The sequence below is a fragment of the Calliphora vicina genome, chromosome X, assembly GCF_958450345.1.
Source record: "Calliphora vicina chromosome X, idCalVici1.1, whole genome shotgun sequence".
NCBI classification, from domain to species: domain Eukaryota; kingdom Metazoa; phylum Arthropoda; class Insecta; order Diptera; family Calliphoridae; genus Calliphora; species Calliphora vicina.
In genome coordinates, this window is record NC_088785.1 from 1,421,004 (window position 1) to 1,445,165 (window position 24,162).

Genomic DNA, 24,162 nt, shown 5'->3' on the forward strand with positions numbered 1-24,162 from the left:
ATGGTGTTCCACTGGAGTTGCACTCGGATCAGGGTAGAAATTTTGAATCCGCCGTATTCAAGGAAATGTGCGACTTATACGGAATAAGATAAACCAGAACAACGCCACTGCATCCTCAATCTGATGGCATGGTCGAAAGATTCAATCGCACCCTGGAGGAATATTTAAGAAAAGTGGTCAGTGCACACCAGAAGGACTGGGATGAACACATACCAAAATTTCTATTGGCATACAGGTCAGCTGTTCATGACTCAACCTCTCGAACACCTGCAAAAATTGTCTTCGGGACAGAACTTAAGTTACCTGGTGATTTAGAATTCGGTATTAAGCCCTCATCAAATAATGAAAACACTTCCCAAGAGCAAGATAACCTTAACGAACTTCACGAATTCGTACGCAGACGAATAAAAATGACCAGCGACAAAATAAAAGCCAGATACGATCGAGCAGCGAATTCTGAGGGATTTAATGAAGGCCAACTTGTACTGCTGTATAACCCACAACGCAAGAAAGGACTGTCTCCCAAACTACAAACCCATTGGAATGGACCATACAAGGTGATTAAGAAATTAAACGACGTGGTGTACAGAATACAGAAAGAAAAGAGCCCGAGATCTAAAATGAAAGTCGTACATCTAAAACGACTAGCTGCCTATGGGAGAAGTGAATCTATGCCTATTCGGGACGAACAGGCTTAAGCGGGGGCCAGTATTACGAAATTGTACTTGAATTCAAATATAACGATTTTAACGGCTGATTTAAAAGTAGCATAATGCTTTCAAGTAACAGTGCTGTAAAACTGTAACATATCTGTGGGCATTGTTAAATAAAAGCTTTCAGTTGATTTGATTGTAAGTTGGCAACGCTGTATTCGAGTTCGAATAATCAGTTAAAGAACATTGTAGAAAGTACACCACAGATGGCGTATGATCTAGAATATTCGAACTTTGACAGTTAAAGAGCTTTCTAGATGGTAATGCAGTGTTATAAATAGTGGCAGAGGTTGCAGTCGTTAGTGAGTTTATCAGAGACGCTTTTCGAATAAACATCATCTAAGTGCCTTAAAGTGTGTTGTGTTTTTCAAGTAAATTCGTGTACATTATAAATTGTGTCGGTAATTCTGAGAATTTATAAACCTGTATAAAAAAAACATTGAGTGGCTATTTAATTCTGTGGTTGTTGTACATTTTAAATAAATAAAGAGTTGTTACAATTTTTAAACTACTAAACGGCTTTTATTTGCAATCAAAAGTATCCGGTTTATTTAAAGGAAATAAACCAGCGTTTTGAAAAGGTTAAAACGTAACAATATATTCTGGATTCTTATAGATAGCGGAGTCGATTAAGCCATGTCCGTCTGTCTGTCTGTTGAAATCAATTTTCTGAAGACGACAGATATCTTCGGGATCCAAATCTTCAATAATTCTGTCAGACATGCTTTCGAGAAGCTTGCTATTTAAAATCTGCAAAATCGGTCCACAAATGGCTGAGATATGAGGAAAAAACCAGGACAAACTCGATTTTTGACCTATATCTGGATATAGATATAGATAATATAGACAATATGGATATCTAATGATAGATATTTCAAAGACTTTTGCAATGACGTATATAAAACCATAGTAAGTTGGACCTACAATGGCTCAAAATTGGAAAAATATTTTTTAACCCGATTTTTTTTCACCAAAATTTTTTTTTCGCTAAATATTAAAAAAAAAATTTTTAAATTTTAAAGAAATTTCAAAAAAACAATTCGAAATTTTTTTTTTCCAAAAACTGCAAAAAAAATTAATTTTGTTTACCTAAAAAATATTTAAAATTTTTATTTTGAAATATAAATTGGTGAAGGGTATATAAGATTCGGCACAGCCGAATATAGCTCTCTTACTTGTTTTACACTCTGTTTCTTCACTTGAGGTTAAAAATGAAAAATGTTGATCCAAACGTATTAACTAATTATAAAGTATATACATTGTTCTAATAGGAATTTCAATTATAACTTGCTGAATTAGATAAAAGTTTTTTGTACATTTGAAATACAATTTCTTCTGCGTAAACTAGTCTTTCTAACAATTGTTAAGTATATTATTTCAGTTCTTATACCATCATATTTAGGTGGAGGGTATTTAAGATTAGTCACGGCTTCTCACATTCCCTTTTGCTTTTGTACTAAAAATATCTCACCTTAGCTTATAATAACTCACAAGATCACTCTAGTTTGAATATTAAACAGTGTAACATTAAAACATAAGTTGTAACTCCTACAAAAAACAAAAATTGTGACCCTATAAATCAAAACAATAAAATAGTGAATAACACAAAAAACATTAAACAAACACAATTGTATTAAGTAAAAAACAAAAATATTAAAAAAAAACAAATAATACAAATTAAAATCAAAAACGAACAAAAAGTGTTCTATTTAAAACGAAAGACAAACAACAAAAAGAACCAGCAAACAAACATCCAACAACAAACATTTGGTCCTTCGAACCGGATATAGTGGAAAAACAAAAGTGTAGTGCTAGTGCAAGTGAAGTGTAATTTTTGCCAATCAATCCTACCTATAGAGAATGATGCTTCATTCATAAGGTTGAAACCATGTGCCACCGACGCATTTTTTGGGGATTATAAAGTATGACCCAGCGTTTCGTTTGACCCAAAAAACTGGTTGCGATGCCAGATATGTAATTTATCACGTCCCTTTAACGAAAAATTTAGTTGACCGTTAGGAAAACAAATGGATGCAAGTTAATGAGCAATACAAAATTATTTTGGATTTACCCTATACCACTATAGATTCAGGAGCCTCAATTAAAAAATTGCATCGGACAATAAATGATTGCAGACAGACAGACTCTAGGAACATTAGGCATTGACACGTCAAAATGGGAATCATTTTTCATTAATATCTGCTCACAAAAACTTCCCAGCCCCTCCTTCAAGAGTTTGAAAAACATTTACACTCTTTTGAAACTACTACCACAAATCCTCAAAATGGGTCACAATATAAACGACACTCCAAATTCAATAAGGCTAATGAAAATGACTCGAATTACATATGTCAACATTGTAAAGAGTCTCACCACTTGTGGTCTTGTCCAAAATTTCTCGAACAAAATGTTAATTACAGAATTAATATAGTAAGGGTTACAAACAGGGTTTCGAAGAACTACTAAAAGCAGTCGCATTTTACTGAATAGTTAACTTTTTACAGTCTCATGCTTAAAAAAAAGTAACTAGTTTCAGTTTTTGATCACATGGTTACTGAAAACAGTTGACTGTGCACACACATTACAACAGCAAGCAGCAATCGATTTTGTTTTTTTCCAGCAGCCAAACGAATCAGCAGCCGCCATGTTTCAGTTTTCAACTCTACCGAACTGATTACACGACTTCAGCAGCAAAAACATTTCTGTGTGTGCTGCTTACGCATTGTCAGTTTCGAGTTTTGTTTTTCGTACTACGCAGCGCACAGTGGGGTCAAATGCCCCTTTTTTACGGATTTATTAATAGCTCAACAACAATAATAGCGACACTCGCAAAATTTTACGTGGGTAACCCTTAGACCAATCCGCATATTGTAACAAAATTTTAGGGATATAGGAGGGGGAAGTCAATTACCCACCATATAAACTAATTATTAACTGTGCTATATCTATAGAACTACAATAGTTATGCACACTAAATTTACTGAGGAGAACTCTAAAAACAAACTGCACGTTCCGCCAAAATCGGAAGGGTATACAAGGGTGGAATCGGGTTCCCCCCATACAAATGAATTATTAATTCTCCTATATCTATAGAACTACATCAGTGAGACACACTAAATTTATGCATGTTATTGATAAAAAGACTACCATATTGTTTTAAAATGATATCATTATATTAATTTGTAATGGGAGGTTGAATAATAGAGATCTTTCCCAACTCCTGCCACTAAAAGACTTGCAAAGTTTAAATGCACTGCTTTGCAATTTATACAACACAATATTTGAAATGAGACAATACTGCAGATCTGAACGTGAGTGATATAAAACTTAAAAATTCTCGCGATCGCGCTCACTAACATGATTTTTTTATTAATCTAAATTGCCTGCTATCGGATGACTTCGTATTAACCACAAGAAAAAGCTTCGAATTAATCAAAAAAAAAACTTTTAAACAAGCATATACAAGCGTGAGTGCATGAGAGTTAAATTGTTAAAATTCCGCGTGCTATTCATTCACGATTAGAAAATCAATGGATGGAAAACTAAACTGAAATAAAGGAAAGTAATTGGTAAAAGTTTATTATTATTTATCTCATTATAATACAAGAATATAGCCACGTCCAGGCCTGACTCACACGTGACTCTCGTATTATTAATCACAACACTTGCACATCTCTTATAAAACAAAAAAAAACAATGATAATAACAACAACAACGACAGCAATAAAACGTTTATCAGAATCGCAAAGTGCTTTTTGATGGTAGACTTAAAGGGTGAAGCTTTTACTAATTTACATATAACTTATGAGGCGCAGCGATGCGCAACCTAATTTTTTCTGAAACAACGCCTAACTGTCCAGGCTTTTAAATTATATTAAATTCTTTGCCCAGCTGAGCCCAGCTAATAACTTTATGTCCATTTTAACTGACAAAATCCTTTTTTTTTTGCACTTCCAATATAAAAACTAATATCAAAGCCACTTCCACAAATAATTCAAATTTAAATTTAACCAAAACATATCAATAAATGCCTGAACTTGATGTTTGCATAATTAGATTTGTTAATTTTTTTAAATTACCTATCACAAATAGTATTTATTTGCGTAATTTTTTATTTTTTTTTTTATCAATTTTTTAGGTTTTTTTCTCACAATATGTAATTTCAACACGTGACTATAAAAATACCTTTTAATATTTCACATTAAGTTTTTGCCTGCTGATGTAGAATTTTGTGCTCTTTAAGCTGGCACTTTCAGTTTTCACGATACTTGAAATTTGTTTTTTCAATTAATCCGCAAAATTAGTATGTTTGGCCCCTCTGTGCAGCGTAACAAAAACTGCTAGCTCGACTGAATAGTACGACTGGCTAGTTTGGCTGGTTGGTTAGAATTTTGTGTTGTATACACTTTGTGAAGATAGGTAGAATCGTAAGATTTTTTGGTTTTTTGTGTTTACATATCACAGAGGAAATTTAAATGTTATTATTTTCAATAGAAATAAATGGGAAATACTTATATTTTCTCTTAATTAAAAATACTGCTTATTAAAAAATAATTTAATAAAATTATTAATTAACAAATTGTAATAAAAAAATATTGATATTTTTTTTATTATATTTTATATTGAGCAATAACTTGATGTGATCTGAGGAAAACATAAGTTTTAAAGTAATGGAAAATCGAAAAATAGCTCTTCATTATTTTTTCACTTACTTTGTGATTTTTGGAATATATTTCCTAAATGATACATGATAAATATGCTAACATCTTCCATTTGGAAAAGTAAGCCGACATATCTAATAAAATGTAATGCCTTATTTTCATTAAAAACTGAAATATCATTTACATATTTAGTACATAGATACCAGATATGGTGGATAAAAAATCACTTAAATTTACATTAAAATGTGCCAAAATTGTTTTAATAACTCGACTGACCAAAAAATAACAAATTTTTCTATTTTTTTTTACTTTTTAACAATGTTTCCTTATTTTCGTATCTACATTTTTTAGCGATGTTTAAAATATTTTTGTGAAATAAAATGTAAAGGTAGGGTCACACACGGCAAATATTTGCTCAAAAAAGCGTAACCACTTTTTTTAGCACAAATTAGTTTGACGTGTTTACTCTTACAAATGTTTTGTAAGATCAAACAGCATCAAATAAAATAAAACTATTTTTTTTTTGTTTTGAATTATCATCATGGGATGTATCAAAAACTAGCTTCGCTCTCAAACGACTTTTTGCAGATAGGTTTTAAAATATTTCAAAAAGCCGATTTTCATTTCAAACCAGAGTAGAAAATTGTTGCGACCTGGCAAAGGTCGACAATTCAAAAATAATCTTTTCTGAGCGAAACCGTTTTTTGATACACCCATTGCCATAGGCCGGCAATGCAAAAAAATAGTTTGGCAAGCGAAGCCGATTTTTGATACACCTCAAAGAGAAAACATTTCCGTTCACCCAAAGACCGACAATGGTACACATATTTTCTGAGCTACTTTAAATTTGTGGGAGTTTTTAGTATGCGAAGCCGGTTTTTAATACACTTCAAAGGAGAACACCATTGCAAACAAATTTTAGTAAAGCCGGTCTTCGAAGAAATAACCCAAAGTAGAACCCAACAAAAATTAAATAACTCCTAATATGTAGATATTTTCTCTTTGATGAAATAACTCCCAATGCAGTGAAATAAATCATAATTGCCAAAATAAAATAAAAACCAACAAAAATTTCATTGGAAGTTATTTCATTATGAAATAATATTAAAACTTTCAAAAATACCAAATACGTCTTTGTAATTTGTTAAATTCAAATGCGCCTCCTTTATGACTTATTTCTTAATGGTTTTATAACATAATTGCTTCTCTATTAAAGTTATTTGTCAATACTGAATATAACCAAATATCAATAATTGAATATTTCAATTATTTTAAAAGAATTTTTAATAAACGTTATTAATCTAATATGATTTTCAATGTATTAGGGTTATTTTACATTAAAGTCAAATTAATTGTTCAAGGAAACTTTAAGAAATTTATTAACAAAAAAAAAAAATATATACATATGTATGTAATTTTAATAATTTATTTTATTAATACTATGTACATATACTTTAATTTTTTCTGAAAATATAAGAATTTCCCATTTATTTCTATTAACAATAATAACATTTAAATTTCCTCTGTGATATGTAAACACAAAAACCAAAAAATCATACGATTGAACCTAGCTTCATAAAGTGTATACAACAACACATTCTAACCAACCAGTCAAACTATCCAGTAGGACTATCCAGTCGTACTATTCAGTCGAGATAGCAGTTTTTGTTACGCTGCGTAGTAGGAAAAACAAAACTCGAAACTGACAATGCGTAAGCAGCACACACAGAAATGTTTTTGCTGCTGAAGTCGTGTAATCAGTTCGGTAGAGTTGAAAACTGAAACATGGCGGCTGCTGATTCGTTTGGCTGCTGGAAAAAAACAAAATCGATTGCTGCTTACTGTTGTAATGTGTGTGCACAGTCAACTGTTTTCAGTAAGCAAATTGTTGAAATTGAAGACTTAAACTTTTTTCAGTTCAGTCGTTACATGCGACTATTTATTTTGGTGCTGAATATTAAACCCTGGTTACAAATTCATGTTACAATTGCCTCTCTATTGACCACAGTGTCAGGGACTGTAAAAGTAAATACAGTTGTAGATTATGCAATCAAAGACACAACACTTTATTACATAAGGGATCAGAAACCCAATCCACAGTTCAAAATTGTGATGCGACACGTTCAAGTACAAGCTCAGCAGCACAAAACCACAACATACAGTCCACACCCAATTGAAATGTTTCTATCCCAAATATCACATCCTTGACACTACAAGAGAGCAAACAGTTCAACCAATTTCACAACGAGATAGAGACTTATGTGCTGTTTTTCTATAGCGAACGAGTGCTTTGAGTGGAAATTTTACGCGTATTTTGTTTTTGTTTCCACTCAACGTACTCGTTCACTATAGAAAAACAGCACATTAATTATTTACTGCAATAGTAGAGATCGAAACTAGAGGCGAAATGTAAGAGTAATCATCGACCCTGGTTCACAATCAACTTTTATGACGGAAAAGTTAAAAATAAATTTAACCAACCAAACGGAATTTAGTTCACGTCACAGACTTAAGCCAAACAGTTTCAGAGACATCAACAAAATCCTGTTTATTCAATCTTTGCTCTAAGGTGGATTCACAGTTTAAATTAGAAGTATGGGCACCAGTCCTGAAGACATTTCTGTCTAATTTACCACCCCAGTCTTTGGATTTGCATCATTTCAATGAGAATGCTAAATTAGAACTTGCAGATCCTCAATTCAATCAAAGCAGACCCATCGACCTACTTATATGCCTCGACCTAGGCCCCTCAATATATTGCATGGACACACCGATTAGGTCTATTGGATCCCTTTTGGCACAAAATACAGTATTTGGCTGGATTGTGGGGGACCAATATCAACAACAACAAAACCTAGAACAGTGTCACTAGTCAACACTCCATCCCTTGATCAAATCCTCACACGCTTTTGGGAGGTGGAGGAAACCCCAAAACAGATTTTGAGGTCAGATGAGGCCACATTTTGCCAAAAAACAACGATAAAGGAAGGTATATAGTTACCCTACCCTTCAAAAAAAGTGAAGAAATTGGAACTACAAGCAACATAACGATGCCCAGTTCTTGAGAATGGGGCGTATGCTTAGCCATAAACCCGAACTCAAAAAATAATACGACAAAGTAATTGTTGAGTACATCGAGTTAGGACATATGAGGAAAGTTTCTTCCCTGGAAATCAACCCAAATTGTATGTGGAGATTCATTGCTTCAGTAACGTTTCAGAAAAAGCCTATTCAACTACCCTTTATGTCCGAATAGAATCAGAAAACTCAGTGTTTACATTTCCTCTGGCTTCAAAGGCCCGTGTAGCTCCCATCAAGCAAATATCTTTGCCCCGCTTAGAACTGTGTGGATCTGTATTATTGGACTTATGCCAAATCTACATATAACTTACAAATGTATCAAAAGATGCACGTCATTTTAAAGCGTGATCTTTCCAAAAGTAGACGAACATCACCCTCAAACTGAATTTGAGGGTGTTTCTGAAATTTTTTGACACAATTTGTAATGTTCTCAGCAATACCTATAATCAACGCTAGTTTTTTTTTTCACTGTAGCGCCGTGCTATTTTACAGTTTAGAAGCTTCTCCCGTGTGATACTCTAAAGCTAATTAAAATTTCTATAACTAATTCCTTGTAATTTTTAGCCTTCTGTTTTCCTAAGAAATTTCTTACAACGGCAACAAAAGATTTCCAATCCGCTGCTTCTAAATCATTAATTGAAAGTATGCAATCGTTGTCTTTAATTTGTGGACCATCAACAATATCAGCTTTTAGCTTTTCTATACTCAAACCTGGAAACTTTCTTGAAAGAGAGACCAAACATATACCGGTTTTATCATTATAATACCTTTACATACTGCTTCATAAGTCCCAATTTGAGGTGTAATGTTTTCTCTCAGAGGCCAGTATTTTTTAATCGAATGACCATGTTTAGTGTACCCACTTTGTTGACCTAATAAGAAATTAAACACTTTTAAATCGAGGAAATATCAATACTCCTCTTTTTATTTCGTAGAATGAGCAATAAGCACCAATCAATAGTAAAAAACATTTTTAACTTCATTTTGAGTTATCCATAAACAATCTGCATTCATCAGCTTTGTAAATTGAGTGTCCCATTTTCGTTAAAAAGCAACGAATACCATTACAAAAGACTGAGCAAAAAAAAATCATTCTTTTTCGCAAACGTGATTAAATCAAACTTTCCTAACTTGAGTTAAAAGGTTTCTTTATTTGAGTTTATATGCTAGCAGCTAAGATCTCTCTTTCGAAAGGTCAAGATCTCTTATCAAGTCACTTAAGACATCTTGTGAAAAAGTGAAGGCGTTGTTAACACTTCAAAATTGCTGTCTTGTTTATCCGAAAAAATGTCCAATATCTCAGTGTCCGACAAATCTGATAGATGTTGATTCATAGGAGATGGTACGTGGTCTGAGTACAGTGGAGGTTTTCTGCAAACGGTAACTCTGGATATGTCATTTTCCTTTTATTAATATAATGTGATTTAACAATACAAAAATAGCGTTCATCAATATATCCAAATCATTGCTACACTAAACTTTAAAAGACAACATTTATTGTTTTCCCACTGTCTTAAATGATCACTACACACTTTACACAAAACAATGTTTGGAACTCACGACTTTTTCAGGGCCTTAATCTTTAGCTTAAAGTAAGGGTGAATTCCAAAACGTCTGTATGCAATGCAACCTTAAAAAGTCGAGCGATTCTTAACGCAACCGTGTAAACTTTGATAATGTTTCATATCGCAAAATGTATGAAAAAGTAAAAACAGGCAGTATGCAAATTTTTTTTTTTAAATTTTAACTACGCGTTTGCTAGCTTTGTTTTGATAAAGATATGACTGCATTGCATACAGACATTTTGGAATTCACCCTAATTGAAATACATGTTTCTTACTAAGTCTGTTATAGGTTTGCTAAACTTTTTGACTGTATATTCAATGTAACAAAACAAAGATTATGAGTATTTAAAAAAAATAATAAGTTCTTTCCCAACATTGTTGTCCAAAATATCGAGCTAAATAAAGGTACATATATCGTATGTGACAAAAAACGGAATTAATTTTGAGTTACATGTAGAAATATGCGAAAATTTGGGAATCGTGAGAGGCGTTATGTTTTTGTTTAATTTCTTACACTAAACCAAATATTTTTCCTTTACAATCCATCATTTTGGGTTCCCCGATAGACTAGTCGATAGTGTGGACTATTAATCTGAGGTTTACGGGTTCGATTCCCGCCACAGACTCTTGGTGTTTGCAAAGGCTTAGCAGTTTGTGTTTGTTTAAAAAAAAAATAATAAAAACAATCATTGGATGATTTTATAATAAATAAAATTTAATATCGTACGTGACATACCGTACGTGACAGATTTTTCACTTATAGTAAAACAATATACATATATTCTGTAAATGTATACAAAAACTAAAAAATAAATAGAAAATATACATACATAGAGTAAGTTCTGGTAATATGGTATACCTATTTTATATTTTACTATAATTTTTATACCCTTCAGCTTCGTGAGAAGGGTATATATAAGTTTGTCATTCCGTTTGTAATTTCTACATTTTTCATTTCCGACCCTATAAAGTATATAAATTCTGGATCCTTATAGATAGCGGAGTCGATTAAGCCATGTCCGTCTGTCTGTCTGTCTGTCTGTCTGTCTGTCTGTCTGTCTGTCTGTCTGTCTGTGTCTGTCTGTCTGTCTGTCTGTTGAAATCAATTTTCTGAAGGCCCCAGATATCTCCGGGATCCAAATCTTCAACAATTCTGTCAGACATGCTTTCGAGAATTTTGCTATTTAAAATCAGCAAAATCCGTCCATAAATAACGGAGATATGAGCAAAAATCCGAGACAACCTCTGAAAATTTCATCAAAAAACACAATGTATTGCATGCTTTGACAAAAAAGCAACAAAACGTATGTTTTTGGATGTGCATGCTTTGCGTATTTTGTTTTTTTTTTGTGTTTTGTTTCTTTTGGCGTTGTTGTTGTTTTTTATACAACTAAACGTTTGTTTGGTTGTGTGTTGGTTTTTTTGACAAAAAGCAACAAAACGTATGTTTTTGGATGTGCATGCTTTGCGTATTTTGTTTTTTTTTGTGTTTTGTTTCTTTTGGCGTTGTTGTTGTTTTTCATACAACTAAACGTTTGTTTGGTTGTGTGTTGGTTTTTTTGACAAAACAGCAACAAATCGTATGTTTGGATGTGCATGCCTTGCGTATTTTGTTTTTCTTTTGTGTTTTGTTTCTTTTGGCGTTGTTGTTTTTTATACAATTAAACGTATGTTTGGATGTGTGTTGGTTTCATTGGCTTGCGTATTTTGTTTTTGTTTTTTCTTTTGGTGTTTTGTTTCGTTTGGCGTTGTTGTTTTTTATGTTCTTGATAAATTTAGGATGCTGTACGCTGAAAGTGGGCAATGTACATACATATATAATAATTATAAAAATAATAATGCATCCACAACAAAGGTGAAGGGTATATAAGATTCGGCATAGCCGAATATAGCACTCTTACTTGTTAAAATCTTAATTCGATTGGAACAGTTCTCAGCTGTAGAACACCAGCTGAGAACTGTTCCAAGTGTTAGGTTTACATCCATGAAAGTAAAAAAGTTTTTTATATTCAAGTTTCAGAGAAATTTGGGAAAAAGAGTTTCAGAGAAATTTGGGAAAAAGTGGCTGTCAACACATATTACTGGACCGACTCAACAATTGTGCTCTCCTGGTTAAAGAAACCCCCTTGCTCATGGAACACTTTCGTAGGAAATCGTGTCTCAGAAATCCTAGATAAGGTTGGAAATTGGCAACACATCGAATCAAAAGAAAACCCAGCTGATGTAGCAAGACGAGGATGGACTCCCCAAGAATTAGAAAAACACAGCCTATGGTGGTTTGGATCCTCCTGGCTAAAATTGTATAAAAATCAATGGCCGATACCAACACAAACAGGTGAAACCAACTTAGAAGCTAAAACTGTAAAAGTAGTTGCAACCACAACTCGCGAATACCTATTGAATCGCTTATCAGACCTATCACGCGCATATCGAGTACTTGCATATGTCATGCGACTCTGGAGAAATAACCAACCGAACCCATCTTCGCGTATCTTCAACAGAAATCACACGAGAAAAAATAGAATCCGTCAAAAATCGACTCATTATATGGACTCAACAAAACTATTTCCCCGATGAGTACACAAATTTGAAACTCAAGCAGAAAATCGCATCAAACAGCAGTCTTATGACCTCAAATCCATTCTGGATCGCAATGGCATTAAAGATCCTATGGTCGACTCGCCCAATCACCAGCGTTAATGTACAATGAACGCTACCAAATGTTGCTTATAATTCAAAGCTGTTACGACTACTAGTTGAATTTACGCATAAAATTCAATCAACTTATGACTAGAGTTCTACGCGCAGAATATTGGATATTCAGATTGAAATTACTGGTCAAAAGCGTAATTCACAACTGTAAAACTTGTGTTTTGTACAAAAAACAGACACAAAATCGAATCATTACAACCAGAACGCACAGGACCCTTTGCTACAACCGGAGTAGACTTCGCACGACCCTTTGAGATCAAAAAATTCACAGGCCGATCGTATCTTATCACCAAAGGGTATATTTCCATATCTGTATGCTTCGCCACAAAAGCCGTACATCTTGAAACAGCTAGTGACTTATCAACGCAATCGTTTCTAGCTACAATTTCCCGCTTCATTGGAAGACGTGGATGCCCCGCACTTATTTACTCAGACAATGGGAAAAATTTCGTCGGAGCTGCAGAACTCATCAGAAAAGACCGTCTAGATTTCATAAAGACTCTTCAAAATCAAGTCACTCAACACTTTAGTCATCAAAACATCGACTGGAAGTTTATTCCCCTAGGAGCCCCACACATGGGCGGACTTATGAAAGCCGGTGTAAAATCATTCAAAACTCACCACAAAAAGATGATACCACAAGATCACTCTACTTTGAACATTAAACAGTGTAACATTTTTGTTTTTGTATTAAATAAAAAGTGAACTAAACCAAAAAACAAATAATACAAATTAAAATCAAAAACAAACAAAAAGTGTTTTATTTAAAACGAAAGACAAAGAATCAGTCTCCTTTAAATAAACCGTATTCATTTAATGGTAAATAAAAGCAATCATTAGTTTAAAATTTGTAATAACTCTTTATTTAAATTTACACAATAATTTAAATAGCCACAGTCTTTTAATGCACACATACTGCATTACATACTGAGAATGTACAAGAATACACTGGTAATACAATTAATGTTAATTCTAACAGCGACTATGATCAACTGACTGACTGCAATTTGCTACGAAATTGCATTATCGATTTGAATTTAACGGTCTGTAACAACATTAAACATTTCCATTAGTAGGAACTTCTACTTATCAACAATGTTGATAACACGCTGTTTATAAGTATAATAACATTAACTGCTAATGCTTCTAACATTAACATTAAAGCTGCTAAAAGCTCTAGAACAGAGCTAGGCATTTCCTATGCACGCGTGCTTTTCGGCCATTACTAAATTTACAACAACGAACTCACACATATTAAAAACTCATTCAGTCTCGTTTGAGCGTTCATTGAAGAAGGTTGTGTTGTCGCACGTTTCTTGCTTTTGTACATGAAGATTACTAATGCAGGGATGAAAAACTTAATATTTTTAACATCAACGTATGGTGTACGTTTTTAGAATTATAAACTTTTGCTAAATAAACTTATTTTTAACGAATTTTAATCTAAAATGCTTTCTTAAATCGATATAAGTAAAGAAGTCTAACAGAAATTTTAAATTTGAAAATATTATTTTTAATTAAAATACCACCATTTCAAAATTAAAATTTCCATGCCTGTGTTGTAGTGATTCTGAGAGTATACATTTTTCTCTTTTCTTATTTTTCACTCTTGCAACAACTGACCAATCGCATGTGTTGCCGGGCTCTGGTTTAAATCAATATTAAATATATTTATAAGTATTTAATAAGCGTCCATTCGCTGTTACTTATCTTTGTATATATTTTTTTTTTGTATTTATCTTCACAATTATTTTATTTATTTGTGAGAGCGATGTAAAACACGTCTATCCACTGTAAACGACAGGTCTGTCTTTTCATTATTAATTCCAAATATTGAAACATTTGACCTTTGACCTTCACGATTTAAAGGTTAACGTTTTTTTTTCCTAAATTTCTTGTTCAATTGGCCTGAGACACGTTAATGGTCTGGCGAATTTGTAATAACTTCAACATTTTTTAACCAAATTTTGCCATTTATATTTCATTACACATTTTATTACGTACAGTAGCAAAATTTTTACAAAAACTGAAGAATTTGATTTTTTTTCGAATTTTGGCGATAATACAGTTTTTGGGTCAGTTTTGACCCAAAGGAGATACTGGGTTAATTTCAAAAATTTTTTTTTAATGTAATATTCATTAATATAAATAAATCTACATATTTCTAGAAAACAATGCAGAAAGTTAACGAGTTTCACCTATTTATTCCATATAAATAGTAAAATTTTGCATATATCTGAACTTTGACCTCGAGCGCGTCCAGAAATCGTAGTCCGATTTGGCTCAAATTTTTTCACCAAATCTGAAATCAGGACAATAATTTAGAGAAACAGTTTCTTAGAATTTTAAATTAAACTTTTATTTTAGTTGGGAACATCCACAATACTTTGTTTGAGGCCACCCTAATTTACTCTGCTAAATAAGACGACATGACTGTTTAATCAAAAATATGTTTTGTTTTTATAAATTTATTTTAAGGCTGAACTTAGCGATGTTTGTTCGAACGATAATACCAGTGGTTCTATGCCACGCAATGGTATTCACTGTTCTGCTTTTAACAGTGAGAATCAACAGCATCACTATCATCATCATCACCATAATCACCAGCGGCATACTACTGAGAGGCCAGATATATTGCCCATTCAAGACACCGAAGGTGACGATACAATGTTAAATAATGGTGGTGGTGATAGTACTGGAAACAGTGGTGTAAACGTTGGCAATAATATTCATGTAAGGGGACGGTGTCAGCGTGACCAATATCATCATCCGCATTACAATGTTGACTTTCAAGTGGGGGATCATGTTGAGCGAAAAGCTTCTGTAGCTAGTATGTTAGTGCAAAGCTTTAGTTTTATAAAGCATACTCTTAACAAACACCAAACGTCTCGATACAAACGACGCCAGTGGTCTCGTAGTTTTGCACCTGCTCATGTTCAGTACCACATGAATAACGGTGGTCACGTAACGAGAAATGAGTTCTATGAAGGCTTGTCTGCTTTACAGGATGACGAAGTGTTTTTCGATTCTCCTCCTGGAGTGGACACAAGCGGTGTGATGGGATCGGGATCAGGTCCTGCGAATACAGGCAATAATGCTACCAATATTTCCAATTCATCCATTAATTCATCAATGCGAGTAACTAGTGTGGAACGCCAGATGTTTATAAGCGGCGAGCGCAGTCAGCAAGGTTGGCGCACAAGTAATATCATTGGTCAGAATGACGGATCTCTGACAGTGCATCAACCGATAGTGGTTCACGCCAGCGCAGAACAACAAATCTCCCACCAACAGCAGCATCAACAGCAGTTACACGGCATACGAGGTAATCGTATATCGGCTCAACTTTTAGATGGCGTCTTAGAAAATTCCCAACGTCCCGTTGCAAAAAGAATAAAACTATTCTGTGCGAACGATTTAGATGATCGGACCGACCATCGGCCTTTCTTTACATACTGGATTAACACCGTCCAGATAATCGTCCTGTTTTTCTCCCTTCTATGCTATGGCATTGGACCGATAGGTTTCGGCGTTGAACAGCGAACTGGCCAAGTATTGGTTACTAGTCTAAGCTTACAAACTGTAGAACACTCAGAGCAGCGCAATGTGTGGATTGGTCCACGAAATCAAGACTTGGTGCATATGGGTGCCAAATTTGCAACGTGCATGAGAAGGGACGTGAAAATAATTGACGTAGTAATGAAAACAAGGCGTCAGGAACGAGAAACCGCATGTTGTATTCGTAACGATGATTCAGGATGTGTACAAAGTTCACAAGCAGACTGCTCTGTACGAGGTCTATTTCCAACTGTAAGACATTTTTAAAAATGTTTACTACGTATTATATTAATATTGCTTTTTTACATAGAAATCTATATCAACGTGGAAAAAATGGTCACCCGGTGAATCTGGACCGGGTGGCCGAATTTCCGGCTCAGTATGCGGTTTAGATCCAAAGTATTGCGATGCCCCCGCATCTATTGCTCCCTACGAATGGCCAGATGATATCACCAAATGGCCAATTTGTCGCAAAACGAATTCCTTTTCACAACGCTTTCGATTTAAAGATCATACCGCCGAGCATATGGTATGTGAAGTCATCGGCCACCCCTGTTGCACTGGCATATACGGTGAATGTCAAATTACCACCAGAGAATATTGTGACTTTGTCAATGGGTATTTTCACGAGGAAGCATCACTGTGTTCACAGGTATGTATGTCACTCAAAAATATCTAAATAAATCGAATTAAAGTTATATGATTTTTCTCTAGATTTCATGTCTCAGCAATGTTTGTGGCATGTTTCCATTTGTTAATGTTGAAGTGCCTGATCAATTTTATCGCCTTTTAACATCACTATGTATGCATGCTGGCATACTGCATTTAGTAATAACAGTGGTATTCCAACATATATTCCTGGCTGACTTAGAACGTCTAATAGGACCCATACGAACGGCGATTTTGTACATTGGTACAGGCCTAGCTGGTAATTTGACAAGCGCCGTATTAGTGCCGTATAAACCCGAGGTAAGTTTACTTAGACAGTTTAGGAATTTGTTGGTAAATTGTTGCTTTCAAAACAATGAACAAAATGCAAATTGAAAACTGAAACAAGTTAGCTGTGCCGAATAAAAAGTTTATACCCATCGCAACCAGCATCCCATAATCTTCGCCGTGTCTCAACTTTCTCGATAAGTTTGATAATATTTTCGTGTGACCACACGGATTCCACATTTCTTTTACTTAAATTTGTTTTCCAATTTTGATTCACTTTTGTTTTTTAATACTATTAATACGAACTTTTGTTTGTTTTCGAATGGTCTGGCAATGATGCCATTGTCAGATGCACAAACTTCGCACATCTGACAATAAAAAGTGACGATTATCTTACAATAATCTGACAATGACAACGTAATATGTTCACACTATTGTCAGATGTCTGCATTCTCATTTGGACAACTTTGTATGAAAAAAAGTAACTCAAAATCTATAAATCCTACAAAGCAGAAGTGTGTATGACAAAGATCTATCTCGATATCTAACATGGTTTCTGTACAATTCACGCACTGGTTTCTGTACAATTTCAGCTGTAGTTTACAAAATAGCTCTTATACATGAAAGCCTGGTCTCCCCTGTTCAGAGAGAACAAACAAAAAAAATTGCACCTATGTACAGTGGTAAATTCCGGCCAAAATTTTTATAAAATTTTGAGGTCATTTTTTACTAACACTTCAAAATATACTACATCATTATTTTGGTTATAAAGTAACTATATGGTTATTTACAGTGCCGTAAAATCAAAGGTTTTTGTTTGTTATTTTAATATTTGAAAAATGTGATTTTTTACTTATGAATAGAATTAGGATGTGCTTTTTTCTTAATAGCACTTGGGGTCCAAATGACCCTCAAATTTTAAAATAACGAAAAACACAGTAATTTTCACCCCAAGTGCTATTAAGGGTTAATTTTAAATTTTTTGTTGTTATTTTAAATTCTGGACTTTATGTTATATTTGCCCCAAATTTAATTAAAATCGTCCCAAAAATATATAATATTTCGAAATCTTTCATTTAGATATTCCAAATATTGCAAAATTTTACCTTTGATCTTCACCATTTAAGGGTTAAAGTTGTCCGTTTTTAGTAAAACTTTCAGAATATATTTAAAATTATCTGAACTATAAGATTCTGTATAGGTTTTTACAACATCTGCAGCTAGTAAGTTTTTTTTTTCATGTGTGAAACTCGTCGTCAAATGTAGTATTTATTTGTACCCATAATCAGAGCACAAGTAGGGAAGTGAAGAGAATGTTTACTTATTAAATACGAACAAGTAAGTAGACGAAGTTTATAGAGTACCGAAAAAAAAGAACACATGAAATGTGAACAGTGTTACCAGATTAGGTGATTTATCCCCAAATGGAGGATTTTTTTAGCCAATGGGGATAAAATTTTCGGTTAGGGGATCTGGGGATAAACCAAATCTGTTGGGGAATTTTGGAGGATAAAAATCTGTAAATTTGTATTTTTTACATTTAACAAGTAAGAGTGCTATATTCGGCTGTGCGAATCTTATATACCCTTCACCAAATTATACTTCAAAATTTTAAATATTTTTAAGTAAACAAAATTTAATTTTTTTCCAGTTGTTTTTTGGAAAAAAAATTTTTCGATTGTTATTTTAAATTTTCAATTTTTTTTTGGTTTTTTCAATTTTTTTTTTTGAAAAAAATTTTTTTTTCCCGATTTTGACCCATTGTAGGTCCAACTTACTATGGTCTTATATACGTCGTTGCAATGTCTTTGAAATATCTATCATTAGATATCCATATTGTCTATATTAATGTCTTAGTAATCCAGTTATAGGTAAAAAATAGGTCAAAAATCGAGGTTGTCTTGGTTTTTTCCTCATATCTCAGCCATTTGTGGACCGATTTTGCTGATTTTAAATAGCAAAATTCTCGAAAGCATGTCTGACAGAATTATTGAAGATTTGGATCCCGAAGATATCTGTCGTCTTCAGAAAACTGATTTCAACAGACAGACGGACATGGCTTAATCGACTCCGCTATCTATAAGGATCTATAATATATATACTTTATAGGGTCGGAAATGAAAAATGTAGAAATTACAAACGGAATGAGAAACTTATATATACCCTTCTCACGAAGGTGAAGGGTATAACAAACTTATATATACCCTTCTCACGAAGGTGAAGGGTATAAAAATGGATTTGCTAACATTATGGATAATATTGAAAAACATTTTTTCATACAATTTATACTTTGACAATTCGAAAGTTGTGCTAATTTTGTGTTATTATTCTTATTATGAAAGAAGAAGAATATAAAAAAGCAAAATTAAAAGTCGTTAAAACATATAAGCAATTGTCTCCAAGTGTATGCTGTAATTCAATGGATCAACCAAGTTTTAGTTCTATTGCTAAATGTTAAATCCTGTATTAAACACAAATATCCCAAAAGATTTATATGAAGAACAATGGAGAAAAATGCCATTTGTAAAATGGAAAGATTGTTATGGAGAAGAGTCTGGAAAAAATTTAAATGTATTTTGGTGTAATGTTTATTCCTACAAAGATTCTGCTGATTCAAACACATTCAAGGAGCTTTCTGAACTAGTTTTAAATATTCTTTGTGTACCAACAAGTAATGCTTGCGTGGATATTTTATTTTTTACCCAAAAGAGCACACAAATTAAATGCCTCTTTTTGCCTACCAATGGACTAAACACATACATTTCAAATAACACTGTGCATCAAATTTCGGGTCATTAAATCTTTCCCGAATGAGACCAACGGGAAGTGATAGTAGAACATCAGTAGACCAAAACCCCCAAAGGGTTTTAAAAAGTTAGCTCGTATTTTAAAGTGATGCGCCTAAAGTTCAGCTTTTTTGAGTAAAAATTTTTCATATATATTTAATTTATATTTTTTTTTACATAGTTTATATAAAAATGAACTACATTATATAGTTCGAGGTATTTTCTGCTCTGGTGGATGCATAGTAACCAATGTCCATTTGGCTCATTAGTTTGTCCACATCCTTGCAGTAAGCAGATGTTTGCTCGTTATTGGCAAAAAAACATTCTTGAAATTCACACATGCGCAATTTGAAGTGTTATGCCCATTAGGATCTAACCAGATCATAGGCACATCAAACGGCAACTTTGTAATCCTTTTGCTCATCCAGCTCATTAGATTAGTATAACACTTTTTGCAAACAATCTTTGGAGCCCATGGCACTTTTGATATAACTGGATGATTGAAATATGTCTCATAAGCAGATATAAATTCTTCTGTAAACGAACCATGTTTTAACATTTGTGGTGTGAAATTGCCACAAACGTAACAAAAATTGTTTATATTGCAAGACATTTCACAAACTTTATTAAATTAAAAATATTTATTTTAGTAATTAACTTTATTTAAAAACTTCTTTTCACTTTATTAATAAATAATGGTTCACAAATTCACAAAAAGTTGCACTATTATAACAGGTAACTAAGATTTGATTTCAAAAAATTAAAACATCTTAATACTTTGTTCAGCAATAGTGCTGTAACATTCTACTACTTTTGATTACTCAATACTACTCAACACTTTTCGTTTGGGTACTCAATACTATTCGATACTTTTAACGGATTTTTTTAAATTTAAAAACGATATATTTTTCAGCTTTTCGGTAATGTATTAGCAGACATCACTCCTTTTTAGAAATATTTTAGGTTTACAAGATCATATCAATAAATATTTTGAACTTTTTAACTATTATTCCAGTTTTTTTAATAATATTTTATTCTGATTTGAAAATTGTTTACGCTAAGAGTTGCATTTCTAATATTGATTTGAGTTGTATTTATAGTAGAGATGCATTTTTTGCACCATAACCGTTAAATTTAAATAAATTAAATTGTAAAAATACAAGTCTAAAAGTATTGAGTAACTACTTTTGAGTATTGAGTACTCAAACAATATGGCAAATACTCGATACACGATACCCACTACTCAATACTTTTACAGCAATATTCAGCAATTGTCCAAAAATTGGTAATTGCGTATCTAAGTACCAAAAACTATAAAAATAAATCTGCAAAAAGTGTTAAAATTAATGAATTTTAAGTATATTAGGAGGAGAACATTCAACTAAAATTAATTTGTATAAATATTGACTTACTTCAATAGATTATTCATAAAATATATATGAACAATTTTTACTCAAAAAAGCTGAACTTTAAAGGTGAATAACTTTAAAACACGAGCTATCTTTTAAAAACCCTTTGGGGTTTTGGTATACTAATTATCTACTTTCATTTCCCGTTGGTCTCATTCGGGAAAGATTTTCTTGTTGCACAGTGTAATTCAATTTGCTGTGGAAAGTTCAAACCATCTCCTGAAATGTTAAAACTTTTTAACTCAAATACAATGTACAATAAAATTTCTGAACCTAATAATTCGGAAGACTTTGATACCGAAATTTTTGACATAGTTAATATTGGCTTATAGTATTTAAATAACGCATTTTGTAATATTATTAAATATTGTATTAATCTAATTAATTTTTACTTTTGACTAAATGGAATAACAATTGTTCAATTCACAACTGACGTTGTACAGTCGTATGAGTTGTAAGTCGTCTGAATGTACAATAGTTGTACAAATGTTGTTGATAATTTCTATATAAATGTTTTGTACAACACCTACAACATTTTTACATATGTTTTTCGAATGTTGTATGAAAATTTAAGTGTTACCAAAAGTTCATATTTATACATAAACAAAAAAATTCAAATATTTTAGTGAAAAATAATAGCCAAACGGTAACACAGAAATCAGTAAATTTATTTAATTTATGAAAAACGATAATTTGTTTTAAATATTTGTCAATTGTTTGCATTTTTTACACAATGCACACATTAGTTCGCTTTCATTATTAATTTTACATATTAATAGATGTTGGAATGTTTTTTGTTATCATCTTCGTTTGGAATTGTCAAGGCTTGGCAGGGTAAGCTTACGACTTGGCGAAATTTGTGTTCACAACCACAATAGTTGTAACATACAACGTACAACATACAACTAGGTTGTGAATTGGACAAATGAATTTAAATTTTGAATTAAAGTATTATGTGGGTCGATTTTTTTCATAAAAAATCGTATAGCAGAAACGCATTCTACGGAAAATTCTAAGAAAGTTTCCTCAAGAAACCATAGGTCTAAAATGAAATCCTATCTTGCGCATTTCGACTTTTATCCAATAAAATAACTATTAAAAAAAATATATACTGAAATATCATTGGATAAAAGTCGAAATGCGCAAGATAGGATTTCATTTTAGACCTATGGTTTCTTGAGGAAACTGTCTTAGAATTTTCCGTAGATTACGTTTCTGCTATACGATTTTTTACTTTTTTATCGTCCAGTTAAGCATATAATAATATTTCATTCAACAATAATTTGTAATTTTAAATTAAACAAGTAAGAGTGCTATATTCGGCTATGCCGAATCTTATATACCCTTCACCTTTGTTGTGGATGCATTATTATTTTTTATAATTAGTATATATGTATGTACATTGCCCACTTTCAGCCAGGGTTGTCAGATTTTTTTTACCTCCATCGCCAAAAGCTAAACGAAAAATCGCCAAAAGTCGCCAAAAATTTTTTTTTGGGAATTCTACATACATATTTTATGAATTATAAAGTCAATTTATTTCGGTTTAAATCTAGTACATTAGTTATTTATATTAAATTGATATCAAAAGTTTTTTTTTTTTCAAAAATTAATTGCAGTTTCATTATCACTGCATTTTATCTGAAGGCTGAAATCAATTGCAACACAATTTATTAACATTCATACCTATAACTTATTATTCTTATCAATGAATCTAAAAGTTCGTATTGAATTTTATTACGTAAGCGTTGCTGGTTGGTAAAATTAACATGTTTAGAATGCTAAGCCTTTAACAATTCCAGCTGCATCGCAATAATTGTAAACTTGTGGCCAAAAATCTAACAAATTTGTTGAAATTTCACCTTTAAAGATTTAAGTTTAATTGATATATGCTAATTTTGACCATTACAATTCATATTCCCCTGCAGATACTTTTGGATTTAAATTAAGTTAATAAATTTTGAACTACACATTTTAATATTGAAAATTCATTATATACTTTAAAAAGAGTTATATTTTTTGGTAACTGTTTAAGCATTTCTTTTAAAAGTTTTTTAAGTACAAAAAACAATTTTCTTTTAAAATTTCTGCATCATATTCCTCCATTTTTATATTTTGTAATTCCGTTCCAAATTCTGTGCCAAAATCGATAGATTCCAATGGCAGAAAAGAACCCGGCGAACCAATAGCCAATTTTAATGAGCATATTAAGTTATCAATATTTCCATTATTATTTAAAAATGAAGGCTTAAATATTTTAGAAGAAAAAAATAATATTGTTCAAACTATTTGATCGTGTATGCTACCTGCATCCATATGATCAGATAATACGTGATTAATTTTAATTATTAATTATTGGGTTAATAAATATCAAAGAAATTATTTCAAGAAAAACAAATAATTTGTTAAAAATCACAAAATAAATCGCCAACTAGTCTGTAAATCGCCAAAAAATCGCCATGTCGCCAATTGTAAATTTTGGTCGCCAAAGGCAATGAAAAATCGCCACGTTTGGCGAGAAATCGCCACATCTGACAGCCCTGCTTTCAGCGTACAGCATCCTAAATTTATCAAGAACACAAAAAACTACAACAACGGCAAACGAAACAAAACACCAAAACAAAAAACAAAATACGCAAGCCAATGAACCAACACACATCCAAACATACGTTTAATTGTATAAAAAACAACAACGCCAAAAGAAACAAAACACAAAAGAAAAACAAAATACGCAAAGCATG

General features: G+C 32.4%; 1 protein-coding gene across 1 annotated transcript in view; it reads left to right on the forward strand.

Annotated features, from left to right (window-relative positions):
* The window catches only part of LOC135962817 (inactive rhomboid protein 1), a 92,464-nt gene that overhangs the window by 11,450 nt on the left and 56,852 nt on the right, over nt 1-24,162 (forward strand). Inside the window, exons 2-4 of the mRNA XM_065514713.1 lie at nt 15,211-16,542; nt 16,601-16,942; nt 17,005-17,259. Of these exons, the coding sequence (XP_065370785.1) occupies nt 15,211-16,542; nt 16,601-16,942; nt 17,005-17,259 (1,929 nt within the window). The remainder of the gene's footprint in view (nt 1-15,210; nt 16,543-16,600; nt 16,943-17,004; nt 17,260-24,162) is intronic.